The 14409-nt window shown below is 42.2% G+C and overlaps 1 protein-coding gene across 6 annotated transcripts in view; it reads right to left on the bottom strand.

Moving 5' to 3' along the window:
• The window catches only part of si:ch211-267e7.3 (ADAMTS-like protein 2), a 50121-nt gene that overhangs the window by 15286 nt on the left and 20426 nt on the right, over window positions 1–14409 (bottom strand). For all 6 annotated transcript variants that reach the window (XM_019355423.1, XM_019355422.1, XM_013267078.1 and 3 more), the window contains exons 10-12: window positions 12465–12640; window positions 12003–12384; window positions 185–446 (exon numbers count right to left, since the gene is read on the bottom strand). In XM_019355423.1, the coding sequence (XP_019210968.1) occupies window positions 185–446; window positions 12003–12384; window positions 12465–12640 (820 nt within the window). The remainder of the gene's footprint in view (window positions 1–184; window positions 447–12002; window positions 12385–12464; window positions 12641–14409) is intronic.

The following is a 14409-nucleotide window of genomic DNA, read 5'->3' as shown; positions in this document are numbered from 1 at the left end:
GGGAAATTTGTTTTGTTACAGCAAAAGTGCAAAGTTATGTAGCAAAAAAAGCCCAGACCAGTCTGCACACATCTAAACCAGTGTGGTGATGAGATGAAGGACTGTATGTGAAGCAGCTCTTATTATGATTAGAGTACAAATGCAAATTAGTAAGCTCTGAGGATCATTATATGCTTCATCGTACCTCTCCGTGTTGGCTGCCTGGACCTCTGACACCGGCTGCAGCTCTACCAGGATGGCGGTGTGAGGACCACTGACTGTTTCCGAGGCCACAGAGTCCATGACTGTGACAATGTCCCTGTGCATTTGTGAGCTTGTGTCTGTGTCTGCAGCAGCAACTGACCGCTGCTCAGTTGGTGTGTGTGTGGCTGAGTGTGTGTTTGACTGCGTTTCCTCCAGCAGCAGGTACGGAGCATCTTCTGCTGCAGGATGAACCCTCTGATCACCTGTGAATGGGCAACAAATGAATGCAAGGTTATGCAACTGTTGTTTGTGTGTTTACATTAACCCAAGAAATACTTGAGAGAGATTGTTAAAATTTGTAAAATAAAAATAAAAATAAAATAAAATTGTTAAAAGTCTTGCCCAAGGATATTTGGCAAGCAGACTGGAGGAGCCAGGGATCAAACCACCAACCTTCCGGTGAGTAGGTCACCCGCTCTACCAGGTGTAGCTAAGTGAACAACTGTGTTGTTTTACGCAACGTCCCAACTTCACTGGAACTGTGGTTGTAGTATATTGGCCCAACACTCATGTGTAAGTCCAATGAGCTTTTGTGTGACCACAGTTCTCTTTGAAGTTTAAGCAGCGGCCTCAGGAGAAGTTCTCCAGGTTCCTTTATTGGCAGTAGAAGCACATCTGTTCGGGATCATTGTCTGAAAAATGAAGCTGCTACCAATCACACACTAGTATTGCACAGCTGATCAACATCGGACTGTATTATTCTGCGTTCACACCCTGAATTGTCTGAAGTATTCACTCACCCATCCAGCTGTTCCAGTCCAGGCCCAGCAGTATTTGGACTCAGGCACCTGGGCATGCACATGCTTTTACACACATTTGTGAAAGAATGGGTCGCTCAGGGAATTCCAGTGTGGTAACATGATAGGATCCCACCCACGCACTAAGTCCAGTAGGAAATATTCTACAGTCCCCTGTTAGAACTCTATGATAACAACGTGGAAGTGCTTGGGAACAACAGCAACTTAGCCACAAAGTGGTAGGCTAATCATAGAGCAGGGGTCAGCATATTTTTTATTATTTATTAGTCCTTTATTTATCCAGGTAAAAAATCTCATTGAGATTAAAAATCTCATTTCCAAGACAGACCTGGCATCATCAACAAAAGTCAAAAATACATGTATCACATAAGAACATAACATGTGCATGCCCAGGTGCCAGAGACAAGGCCTTCAGAGCTGGGGATGAAATAGGCCTGAGAACAGCGAGAGCCAACCTGTCCCGTGGCATCAGGAAAGCGAAACAGGACTACACACACAAGATAACCTCCCACTTCAATGATAGCAAGGACGCACGAAGCCTATGGCAAGGCATCCAGGCTATTACAGACTACAAGCCTGCAGCGCGTAGCTGTGAGAGCGACACCACTCTGCTCAACAACCTGAACAGCTTCTTTGCACGATTTGGAGCACAGAACAACACACGCCCACAGAAAACACCACCACCTCCACACGACCAGCCTCTGTGCCTGTCTGCTGCCAGCGTGAAGAGGACACTCATCACCATCAACGCCCGGAAAGCAGCGGGTCCAGATAACATCCCTGGTAGTGTGCTGAAAGACTGCGCAGAGGAGCTGAAGGATGTCTACACAGACATCTTTAACATCTCCCTGAGGCAAGCCACTGTCCCATCATGCTTCAAGACTGCCACCATCATACCTGTGCCAAAGAAACCATCCCCAGCCTGTTTCAACGACTACCGCCCCGTGGCACTGACACCCATTATTATGAAGTGCTTCGAACGACTAGTCATGTCACACATCAAATCCACCCTGCCTCCCACCCTGGACCCATACCAGTTCGCATACAGAGCGAAACGATCCACAGAAGATGCAATCTGCTCTGCCCTCCACCCAGCCCTAACTCACCTGGACAAGAAAGACTCATATGTGAGAATGCTATTCATAGACTTCAGCTCAGCATTCAACACCATAATACCACAACAACTCATCTGTAAACTGGACAGACTGGGCCTCAGCACCTCCCTCTGCAACTGGCTGCTGGATTTCCTCAGCCAGAGGCCTCAAGCGGTGCGTGTGGGCAACAAGGTCTCAAACAGCATCACCCTGAGCACGGGGGCTCCACAAGGCTGTGTACTCAGTCCTCTGCTCTTCACCCTGCTGACACATGACTGCACAACAACCTACAGCTCTAACCACCTTGTGAAGTTTGCGGACGACACAACGCTGGTGGGGCTCATCACCAAGGGCGATGAGACCCACTACAGGAAAGAGGTTGAGCTCCTGACCACGTGGTGCAGAGACAACAACCTCCTGCTAAATGTTAGCAAGACCAAGGAGGTTATTGTCAACTTCCAGAGAGGCCACACCTGTCACCCCCCATTGACCATTGACGGCGCTGCGGTGGAGAGGGTGAGCAGCACCAAGTTCCTGGGGGTGCACATCAGTGAGGACCTCTCCTGGACCACCAACACAGCATCACTGGCCAAGAAAGCACAACAGCGCCTCTACTTCCTGCGCAAACTCAAGCGGGCAAGTGCTCCACCACCCATCCTGACCACATTCTACAGAGGAACCATTGAAAGCATCCTTTCCAGCTGCATCACTGTGTGGGGCGGTAGCTGCACTGACTATAACAGAAAAGCTCTACAGCGCATTGTGAGAACAGCTGAGAGGATAGTTGGTGTACCACTCCCCTCCCTGCAAGACATCTACACCACCCGCCTTACCCGCAAAGCCATCACAATTGTCAACGATGCAACCCACCCCGCGCACTGTCTGTTCAGCCTCCTGCCCTCCGGAAAAAGATACAGAAGCCTCCGCTCCCGCACTACCAGGCTCACCAACAGCTTCATCCACCAGGCTGTGAGACTGCTGAACTCTCTCCCCTCCCAGCTCCCAGCCAGCAGAACCACCAGACTGGCAGGAGTGTAGGAAGACAGACTGGACCCCCCCCCACCACCACACACACACACACACACACACACACACACACACTCCACAACAAGGAAACACTCTCCACATTCCTGACTGGAAACGACTACCTCTGCATTACAATTGCACACACCTGCTGCTATACATTTTTAGTATTTTTAGTATTTTCTTTAGCACTATTTATATTATTTATATTACTATTACTGCTGCTACAGTCTTATGCTGCATTAAAACAAAAACACTTACCAACCACAACCTGGGACTACGTCAAGTAGACTAGTACACTACTTTCCAGGGCGCACTGTGGAACACTTTATTATATGTTATGTGTAGGTCGTGTCTTGTTATATCCTGTATGTTACCTAAATGTTGTGCATCTGCACTTTATTGTTGTCTATGTCTACGCATGGGACAGTGTGAAACATAATTTCAATTCCTTTGTATGGCAAGTACATCTGAAGAAATTGACAAATAAAACTGACTTTGACTTTGACTTTGAACATTTAAAAAAAATACAATATCCCATACAAACATGTGAAAAATATACAATAACAGATCATTAAGAGTGACATTAAAAACAATCACACTGAGTAAACAGTGTTGTTCTCTCGTTCCTTTAAGATGGACTTAAACTCCCCCAAGGTAACCAGTTCTGATAATTTCAGTTCCTTCTGCAGATTATTCCAGGAAGCAGGGGCAGCGTATTTAAAAGCCTTTTTCGCTCGATATAACACGATGTCAGCAAATTTTTCTGCACAAGATAAGTAAATATAGTTTTTTTTCCCCGAGCGCAGAGCTGCTGGAGCTTGTTTCCCTACAGAGCACTTTATAGGCGAACCCACTTTATCAGCGGCTGATGTCCAATCACCGGCACACAGCTTTGAAATCTCACCTGAGTTTTAGCTCTCAGTGATTAAACACTGGAGATTAAACTGACTTTTAAAATGTTTTTATACAAAGAGGAAAGAGAAGGCGCATTTCCACCGAGAGGAGCAGAGTTTGCAGCATGTTCATCATGAAGACTGTAACCTGTACAGAAATATTACATCATCAGTTTTTTAATAGTTATTCAACTGTATTCTAAGCACCAGCTGTCTGTTAGAATTTTTAGAGTTTACTTAACTAAAAATAAACGAGGTTAACATATAATTTGTGTGATTTTTTTTTCTTCGGTTTTTTGTTTCGGTCATGTTATGTTTAACTGTCAAAGGCTTGTTAGAAACTATGTAACACATCACGCAGACTTCTGGATGTTAGAAGAAAACTAATACTAATACTGAGACTAAAGGCAGGAAGGTGTCCTTTAAAACTAAAAAAGTTAATAGGACCCCCCTACTTATATCATAGTTTATGATATAGCACGTGTATTTCAGTAATAGCCTACTTATCTCAGTGTAGTGGTGAACAGTCACACAGCTCAGTGGGCGTTATCTGTGATACTCCTTAACTATAATTTATCCCAGTTAAATTCAGTTAACCATTCAGACAGTTCTTTTGCAACGACAAACATAAACACTCATGTCGCCGGTAGGTTTCCGCAGTGCCAGCTGTTTAAATTACAGCTGCTATGCAGTAACCATGGTAACCACGGACTCTAAGCGGCTGGATCAACGCAGGTTAGACAACAATTTTACATATATGATCTTAAAACAGGACACAGCCACTATACGTCCTGGCCTCATATCATATGTGTACGTAGACTGAGTCTAAGTTTGACGTTTGTTTTTTTATATCTAATCTTCGCTCTCAAACATTTAAACAGCAGCGAGTCTGTAGCTGAGGGAATACAAACTCAAATTGTCGGAACAGGTTTGATTGTTTCTTGCGTGTATTAATTTGGTGATTTATTAAATGTATAAATGTTATTCTAATCTGCTGCTGAGTGTCTTTCGCTGATGAAAATGCAGATAACACAGATCACGAACACCTGTTCAACCAATCACTTTCATTCCACTTTGATCTGCGACAATCTGACGCGTTCATCTCTGTTACAGTGTTGCGTTAGACTGCTATATTTTTGTGTTCTTTATATTGTAGATTTTCACGTCTCTGGAATAGTTGGCAGTAATAAGGATGATTTTTTTGTAAAATCAGATATGACCCGTGAATTATTCATAGATGACCGTTAGATTAGTTTGATGCTGCCGACATTTTCAGCTGTGAAACTCTGGGTTAACTCAGAGAGCTGAAGATATCGTGGATATGCTGACCTCGCTCCGTGGTGTACAGGGCCGTTTACCCTCATGATTAATATTCACAATAAAAATATTAGCCGAACATCATGAAGTCTGTATGTGTTTCATGGACGATTTGATATCCTCGTGTTGGTGTTGTTCCCTCGTCATCATAAATAATGTTGTTCCAGGCTCAACATTGCAAGTGATGAATCACCTTCTCCTGACGTCATCCGCGACCTCGAAAAAAAACAAACGCCTTGAAAAAATCTACTTCGCTTGCTAGAAGAGAAACCGACTCTGTAAGGACAATATGTATAATGCTTACCATTTATTACAGCAAAGTATCCTGAAATGCAAAGAATTCAAGTTCCTGGATTGGCGGACAGAAGCGGTTTCTCTTCTCGCAAGTGAAGTAGATTTTTTTTAAGGCGGTATTTTTCAAAGGCACAAAAGGGGGACGTCACAACAATGTGATTGGTCACTTGCAATGTTGAACCTGGAACAACATTTATTATGATGATGTGGGAACAACACCGACACGAGGATATCAGATCATCCGTGTTTCATATAGTGACGAACAACCTTTGTACAGTTAAACCTAGCAGTTACTACATGACAGAAACACCAACGTTATTTCTTTTATGCGTTTATACCCAGGTCACGCTGATTATTGAACAAAAACCCAAAGATCAGATGTTAATTGGATTTATTTGCTCTCTCTCCTCTTTAAACATGTTTTTAATGTTAGTTGTAATTCAGAATTGGCGACTGGAACAGGTATGGACACATACGAACATCAGGAAATAAAAACCCGATAAATATAACCTCAGTAAATGAAGTCAGTGTACTGCGGGGGTTATGGCAGCTGAGTACCGGGACCTGCATTTTGTCGGCGGTAATAACAGCTCAATTGCTTCCGAGGCGAGTGGGTCTATCCCACGCTTTGCCGTGAGACTGGGCTGGGCAGACATCTCCGAAATCATCAAAGCACTTTTGCAAAGAGGCTCCATCTTGACAAACCGACCAGATATCTGAAGATTAAACTACTACATTCTCGGCTAAAAAAATATTAAAACGGTATTTGGTGACACACAAACAGGGTTTTTCAAAGGTCAGTTCTGTTAGGTTTCAACATGCCGGTTGTTGTGTGCTAAAAACAATGGCCACCAGGCTAAAGCAATGGTTTTGACTCTATCAGCGTTAACCTCGCCCCCTGAGTTCAATGGGTGAGGTTGACAGATAAAATAAATTCATGGTGAGACCTGAAGGAGTCAACTGTGCCAAAATGAATTAATTAAATACACCATGAAATAATTATTTAAATGTGGCAATAATTAATTAAAATGTGAAATAATTAATTAAATGTGTCAATAATTAATTAATTAAATGTGTCAAAAATATTTATTTAATTAATTATTTCCCATTTTAATTAATTATTTCCAATTGTAATTAATTATTGCCACATTTAATTAATTATTTCATGGTGTATTTAATTAATTCATTATGGCAGTCCTGGCGTTCCAAAATGCTGAGGAATATCGTGCACGGGGGTCGCCAGCTTTCTTTACAGACATCCAACCTTCATGTGGCCTCCAGTTTGGCTCAAGAACAGTCTGTAGACAGATTCCTGAAATGGGTTTCCATGCCGGAGCAGCTGCACCCAGCCTTACATCACCGATGGCAAACCGTTGGATGTAGTGTTGTAAAGCATGCCAACACCTGACTCTAGAGCAGTGGACACGTGTTCTCCAGAATGACAAAGTATGCTTCTTCGCCTGGCAATCGGACAGATGAATCTGGGTTTTGGTTGCCAAAAAAAAGGGGGGATTGTGTGTGGGTGTGGGTGTGGGTGTCATCCCCTTTGTTCCTGCGTATCAATATCCTACCTCACAAATGCACTTTGGGAATAATGGTCAAAAGTTCCAGTAAACACAGTTTGAACCTTGCAGAAAGCCTTCCAAGAAAAGCTGTTATAGCTGCAAAGGGTGGGCAAATACCATGAAACCCTATGGACTGACAATGAGATGTTACTCAAGTTCATATGTGTGTGAAGACAGATGAAGAAACACTTTGGCAATATTGTGCAATGCCAACATCTGTGCCAAGATCCAGTGGCTGCAGTGGATGGAGCCCCAAACTGTGTTTTTACAGATGGCTGTAGACACCGTGGGGCCTCTCTCCTCACCTGCTGTCTATATATTAATGACAATTTAAAACTGCCAGTAACAATTTGCCTAAAGACACAACTTGCCAAGTTTTCGGTCATGTGGAAACACATCCTGGGATTATCCCTCGAGAAAGGTGGCTTTTTATGCTTTAACGATGAATAATTCAGAGTTATGTGGTCTAAAAAACAAACAACATTCTTTTGACATTCCTTCGGGTACAGGAACTAGACTGAAAATGAGTGAAACAGAAGCTAAAGTCCAAAGAAAAATCCCAAAAACCCTTCAGAAAACCTGGAAAATCACTTTACAAATTTTTAAAAAGTCTGGAAGCAAAATATTACAAAAAACATAAATTTGCACTTAAAGCACCTCATGGTCATTACACCATTAGGATCTGCTTTCTCCTCACAGCTCGGAGGAGGCTGGTGGAAGTTGCATTTCACTGGAGGCTGATAGAGCCATTGCACAGTCACAGTATGAATTTAAAACAAAAAAAAAAAAGAATGCTCGGACACTGCTACCATGATAGACAGGTTTTTTTGACAGGGCTCCCACACAAACGCAAAGCAGAGGTTGAAGCATCGCCAAATTGGGGTGGCTGTACCTCAGGCGGTAGAGCAGGTCATCCACTGATTGGAAGGTTGGTGGTTCGATTCCTGGCTTCCCCGTAGTCTGCAAGATACTAACCCCATGTTGCTCTCCGATGCATCAATCGGAGTGTGAATGTGTATGAATGTTAGATAGGCACTAACAGCTTGGAAAAAGTGCTTAGTTGTATAAAGCACTTTGAGTGCTCAGATAGAGTAGAAAAGCGCTATATAAGAACCAGTCCATTTACCAAATATGCTTCCAAGCCAAAGACTAGAACATATGATGAAGCATATCTTGCACCTGCACAACAGCTGTCGTTCCAAGGCAGGTCTCCCCTAGGGCTGGGCCATATTATACCGTTCACGGTAATACCGGTATAATGTTAGGCAACAATAAGAAAATGAAATATCGCGATAGAATATGGGTAATACGCGGTGCCTTTGTTTTCATACGCACATGGCCGAAAAAGCACGGCGGCAACGGAGAATAAGAAGGGGGAAACCGGATCGTTGAGTGAAACGGATGAACCAGAATTGGTTTGTAAAAATGGTGCAACTTCAGTGATGTGGAACTGGTTTGGCGTTTGTCCGTCAAATACACAACAAAGCACATTTTTTTTGTAGAACATGCAAGCGGGCCGTCGTCATTGCCGTATTTGTCGGACTAAGGCGCTCATAAATCTGGGACTAATCTGGGTCCAAAACTTCATCCGCTTCAGGTCCCAAAGTCAAACGAACACTGCAGCATCACTGAGAGCTAAAAACTGTCTATATTCTTTCATCTTTAATAAAACGATCAGCATTGCTGCTTTACCAGGTGTAACTATGAAGTTTAACACCCAGGCATCCATGAAAAGAGAATTTATTACATTTAACGGAGTTAGAAGTTAGCAGGAAGTTAGCGGAAGTTAGCTTGCTAGTTACCTAAGCATGATATAGCATATTCTGACTGAGAGATTTCTGAAAAATTCAAACATACAGCTCTGCTATCACTTCCAACATAAATGAAGACAGAAAACTAAACAGCAGTGAGGTTTGTAGGGTTACTGAAGTTGGGCTAGCTGGTATATAATGATGTGCTACGTGATCGCTAGCGACACAGCTATGTTAGCGTAACATAAACAGTGAAGCTGGAGGAATCAACGCTAACTTTTTTCCACTCGATAAAAGTTAACGTGAGGGTTCCTGATGGTTAGGAACAAATGCAATCGCATGGCAGGATGCTGTAAACGGACCAAACTTCAGTCAGGAGAACAACTGAGATAATCCATCCACAATACGAGGTTAGTCATTAATATACTCCAACAACATGGGAATAGAGCAGCTGTGATAGAATACAGCATTAATGAATCAATGGTACAGAAGTGGAGGAAGCAAGAAGAATGAGTTGAATAAAGTTTGATTTATCTGACTGCTTTGTTTCGCTTAATGTGCCTTATAATCCCGTGCACCTTATGGTCCGAAAAATACGTGTTTGACTTTTTTATTTGGCACACTGCAGTTTAATGTTGCAAAGCACCTCTTTTTAACTTCAGTGGATATTATACATGGTTATGCTCAGGATATATCAGCCGATTTCTACTGGAAATGCCTTTTGGTTAAACTTTCAGCAAGGAATTTGCATTTGAACTGTAAAATTTTTATATAGCTTTAATGCACATAAAAAACAGCTGCTTGTTTAAGTGAAAATAAATGGATGGGTTTTTTTGCGCTAGTAAAGTTGTGGAGTTGTATTTTGTCTCGCATCAATTATATCGTCAGTTATATCGTTATCGCAAATTTTCAAATATATATCATGATAAATATTTTTGGCCATATTGCCTTGCTCTAGTCTCCCCAACAGGATTACTTTCCCTGCGTCGGGAGCACACGCTGGGCTCTCCAAATCACAGACAAACAGTATCACACATTCTTGATTTTTAGTTCACAAACACTTCTTATAACAACTAACTACTCCTGAAACTTTTGAGGTTTTAGCTCTTTATACGGTAAAGTTACAGGAGGATAACAATAATTATCAGGCAAGATGTCCTTCGTTTGTTCAAATAATCCCGTCTGATACCATGTGACAACAATAAATATATAATTTTCTGTTGTAACCCTCAAACTGAATGGTAATGTAACAACACTCATTTTTCACTTTTTCACAAAACTAAAACATCACTACTTCCACGTCTAATGTCTGTAATGGAGGCGGAATAACTGGATCTTCGCTCCGTGCCCAGCGAATGCTCGCCACGCAGGGGGAACACATTTTGTCGGTGATACCGAGCTTGGTACAACACTGATCCTGCCACAGTTTGTTCCCCCCGGTTCAAATCACAGCCAAAAATATCCCACAGCTGTTTATGTTTTTAAACCCATTCTGCACAAAGAGGCATTTTTTGAAAAATGTATTGAGAGCAGTGTTGAATATTATTACACAGGAAAAACCTAAAACACAACAACAGAAAAAACTATACGTAAAATAATTAAAGATGATTGCTTTTCTGTTTTTTAAAAGAGGTAGTGGTTTATTTAATTGCAACCTGTAACCTTTTATTTGTTTAACCCTTTAAAACCGGTCGGAGCGGGCACGCTCCGTTTTGCGTAACTATTTTTAAATCCCTGTAGAACTGCAACCACGTAAGCTAGAGCAATAATTTTTTTTACATATGAAACCGGAGGTGTACTTACATCTTATGCCATCAGCTTGTCCTAGGTCACGGTTTTCTTCCACATATAGCTTTGCAAAAACTGCATAAAAAGCACTTCCAGCAACAAAAACATAATATTCCAGAAACACGTTTTGCCGATCCGATCAGCTGTTCATAACACTTCCTACGTTGGAATAGACGTCAGCGCAAACTTTCGCATGTCCGCCATTACCTGCCCGAAACCGGAAGTGACGTCATTTTCGTGTAAATGTAGTTTTTTTTTTTTACTATCAGGGCCTCAGAGCCTATACTGGTGTTTTTAAAAGTTATCTTTGACTTTATGACTTTCTGTGTCGTTTTTGGGATGCTTAGAACTCGAATTGCACTGCTGGAAATAGTTTATTTTGATGCATGTGCTGCTTTTTTGCAAATTTGCACCATAATATTTATTTTCGTTTTTCCTGCAGTATATAAAAATTGGTGTATTTCAAAAGTAAAACTATGAAGACACTTCAAATAAATTTCCTGTGGTGGGAAACTAGTTTGTGCAACTTTTTTGTATTTACAGTTTTGAGGGATAAGCCTCTTAAATTTCTCTAACTAGAAATATATGTTAAAAAAACAAAAACGATTTTCAATTTTTTTGTAGTTTATTGCACTTTTTTGCAATTTATGTAATTACTATCCACTTAATGTATACATATTATTAAAATTTGGGCTATAATGGTTGTATTGATGTATAGCAACTTGAAATGCTCCCAAAATTGGCACTACAGCATGTAAAAATATAATATAAGCTCTGGCGGACTTGGTTCTATGGTAGGTCTTAAAGGGTTAATTGTTTACAGAAGCTTTGAGGTGTGGAATAAACTGCAGTGGAGTTTATGGGTGTGTGTGTGTGTGTGTGTGTGTGTGTGTGTGTGTGGGGGGTTCTTGTAAGACAAAGGTGGGCTAGCAAAAAAAGTTTGGGAACCACTGCCCCTACTGTAAAATTACAAGGAAGATGTCTGAAGAAAACATTTGGGAAAAGACTGGATTTGTCTTTTCTACCTGGGAATGTGAGCATTAGCATGTTGTCATCTTCAGTCGATTGCTCATTAACTGATTTGGAAGAGCTTTCTTAATTACCAGAGAAAAGAAAGACAGTGACAGAAATCATGTGGTTAGAAAACTCCAATCACACAGAAGATTAAATGATCACTAAAGCTGTTATTGTCTCCTGATTAAACCTCTGGCACGACTCAGTCAGTCGAACATCTTTTATAATACAAGTATGATGAATAAAAGATTTCACTTACTGTAGCCAGATGGTGCTGGAGGTCCCTGTTCCTCCACATCATTGTGACTAAACACACGAGTGATGACATCAGCTGGTCTGTAGACCATAATGTCCACTGGTGCTGGTGGTGGGCTGGCGGTCTGGATCTCCCATACCACTTCCTCCTCCTCCTCTTCTTCTTCCTGCAGCTGGACATCTGGGTGGTCATGAACATCGTGATGGACAGATGCTGACCCTCTGCTGTGGTTCATTGAGATACTCCGATCCCCTCTGACATCCACGTTTACGTCATTATAGGTGAAGTTAAGATTGGAGTGGTGTGAAGCGGCGGTGGCTCGAGATTTGAGTGGGATGGTATACTCGTAGGTGATGTGGGGGAGTTTCCCATTCAAGTTGTAGTACTGAAACGACATGCAGCCTTGTTACAGTCAAACTAATAAACACAAACACATATGTGTGTGTGTGTGTGTTCCTGTACTACCATAACATTAAGACCCTGCAGAGTGGGTCCCTGGGCAATGATGTACTCCAACCCATCAGACAACACGATGCTTGGACGTCGGTACTTGAACACTGTTCCTGCCACGTGGAAATTCTGAGGATTGTCAAACACCGTGTTCCCATTGAAGAAGAAATATCCTGCTTCATCTGACAAAGCTAGAAAGAAGGTAAAATGTCAGGTACTGGTACTGAACATGTACCAAAACAGGACAGTGTTCTCCTACACGCTGTCCCCGAGACAAGGGGCCAAATCTACAGCTAGTTGAAGCACTGAGCAAAGGTTGTGCTGGCGCAACAACAATAAACAGCACCACACTGGCACACAATATCACTCAGACTGTCTACTAGTTCATGCATTTATTACTTCCAGGCTGGACTACTGCAATTCATTATTATCAGGATGTCCTAAAAACTCCCTGAAAAGCCTTCAGCTAATCCAAAATGCTGCAGCAAGAGTCCTGACAGGGACTAGAAAGAGAGAGCAGATTTCTCCTGTTTTGGCTTCCCTTCATTGGCTTCCTGTTAAATCCAGAATTCAAAATCTTGCTCCTCACATACAAGGTCTTAAATAATCAGGCCCCATCTTATCTTAATGACCTTGTAGTACCATATCACCCTATTAGAGCACTTCGCTCTCGCTCTGCAGGCCTACTTGTTGTTCCTAGAGTATTTAAAAGTAGAATGGGAGGCAGAGCCTTCAGTTTTCAGGCCCCTCTTCTGTGGAACCAGCTTCCAGTTTGGATTCAGGAGACAGACACTATCTCTACTTTCAAGATTAGGCTTCAAATTTTCCTTTTTGCTAAAGCATATAGTTAGGGCTGGACCAGGTGACCCTGAATCCTCCCTTAGTTATGCTGCAATAGACGTAGGCTGCCGGGGGATTCCCATGATGCACTGAGTTTTTCCTTTCCAGTCACCTTTCTCACTCACTATGTGTTAATAGACCTCTCTGCATTGAATCATATCTGTTACTAATCTCTGTCTCTCTTCCACAGCATGTCTTTATCCTGTTTTCCTTCTTTCACCCCAACCGGTCGCAGCAGATGGCCCCGCCCCTCCCTGAGCCTGGTTCTGTCGGAGGTTTCTTCCTGTTAAAAGGGAGTTTGTCCTTCCCACTGTCACCAAAGTGCTTGCTCATAGGGGGTCATATGATTGTTGGGTTTTTCTCTGTATCTATTATTGAGCGATCTACTGTACAATATAAAGCGCCTTGAGGCGACTGTTGTTGTGATTTGGCGCTATATAAATAAAATTGAATTGAATTGAATTGAATTGAATTACATTCCCATCTAGGCCATGGTAGCCTAAGGGTTTGAGGAGATGGGACTTGTTTGTTAGTTCTTGAAGAGCGCTCATCTGAAACGCATGTTCATTTCTAAAAGCTGACGGGGCTCCCTGACCTCCCACATTTATCTCACCTCTACTTTCAAAGTGACAACTGTGCTCTACTGAGAGACGCTCACGAGACAACCGAGCACTATTTTATTATCAGGCGCTTAAAGATTCAAGTCACATATCTGTGGACTTCACTGCACACGGAGCAGTGAATTCATAATTCAAAGCATATATGAGACACATGGAAACAGGAAGTACTTGTGATTGGCTGTTGATGAGGAGATGCCATGTCCTGTGTGAGAAAACTCCGCCTACTCTGCAGTTATTACCAGATATGTTTTATTTCCATGCTGATGTCAGATTTAACTGACACAGTAAAGTTCCAGCTGGGATGTTGGTGATGAACACATGACAAACTGATGGGACGTCCCATCAGTTGGTAGGACTGAAGACGCCTTTCAGATGAGACGTGAATGACTTTAGGAACCTAAGAAAGTCCAGCTGGCTTCACATATTTGCATTTAAGACACATATAGGTGGTTCAGATCTGCAGGTTCTCCCTCAAATACCCCGAGACAGGAGGCAAATTC

This window comes from Oreochromis niloticus, linkage group LG18, assembly GCF_001858045.2.
Source record: "Oreochromis niloticus isolate F11D_XX linkage group LG18, O_niloticus_UMD_NMBU, whole genome shotgun sequence".
NCBI classification, from domain to species: domain Eukaryota; kingdom Metazoa; phylum Chordata; class Actinopteri; order Cichliformes; family Cichlidae; genus Oreochromis; species Oreochromis niloticus.
Note: the sequence above shows the minus strand (reverse complement) of the source record. Positions and strands in the feature narration are given on the sequence as shown.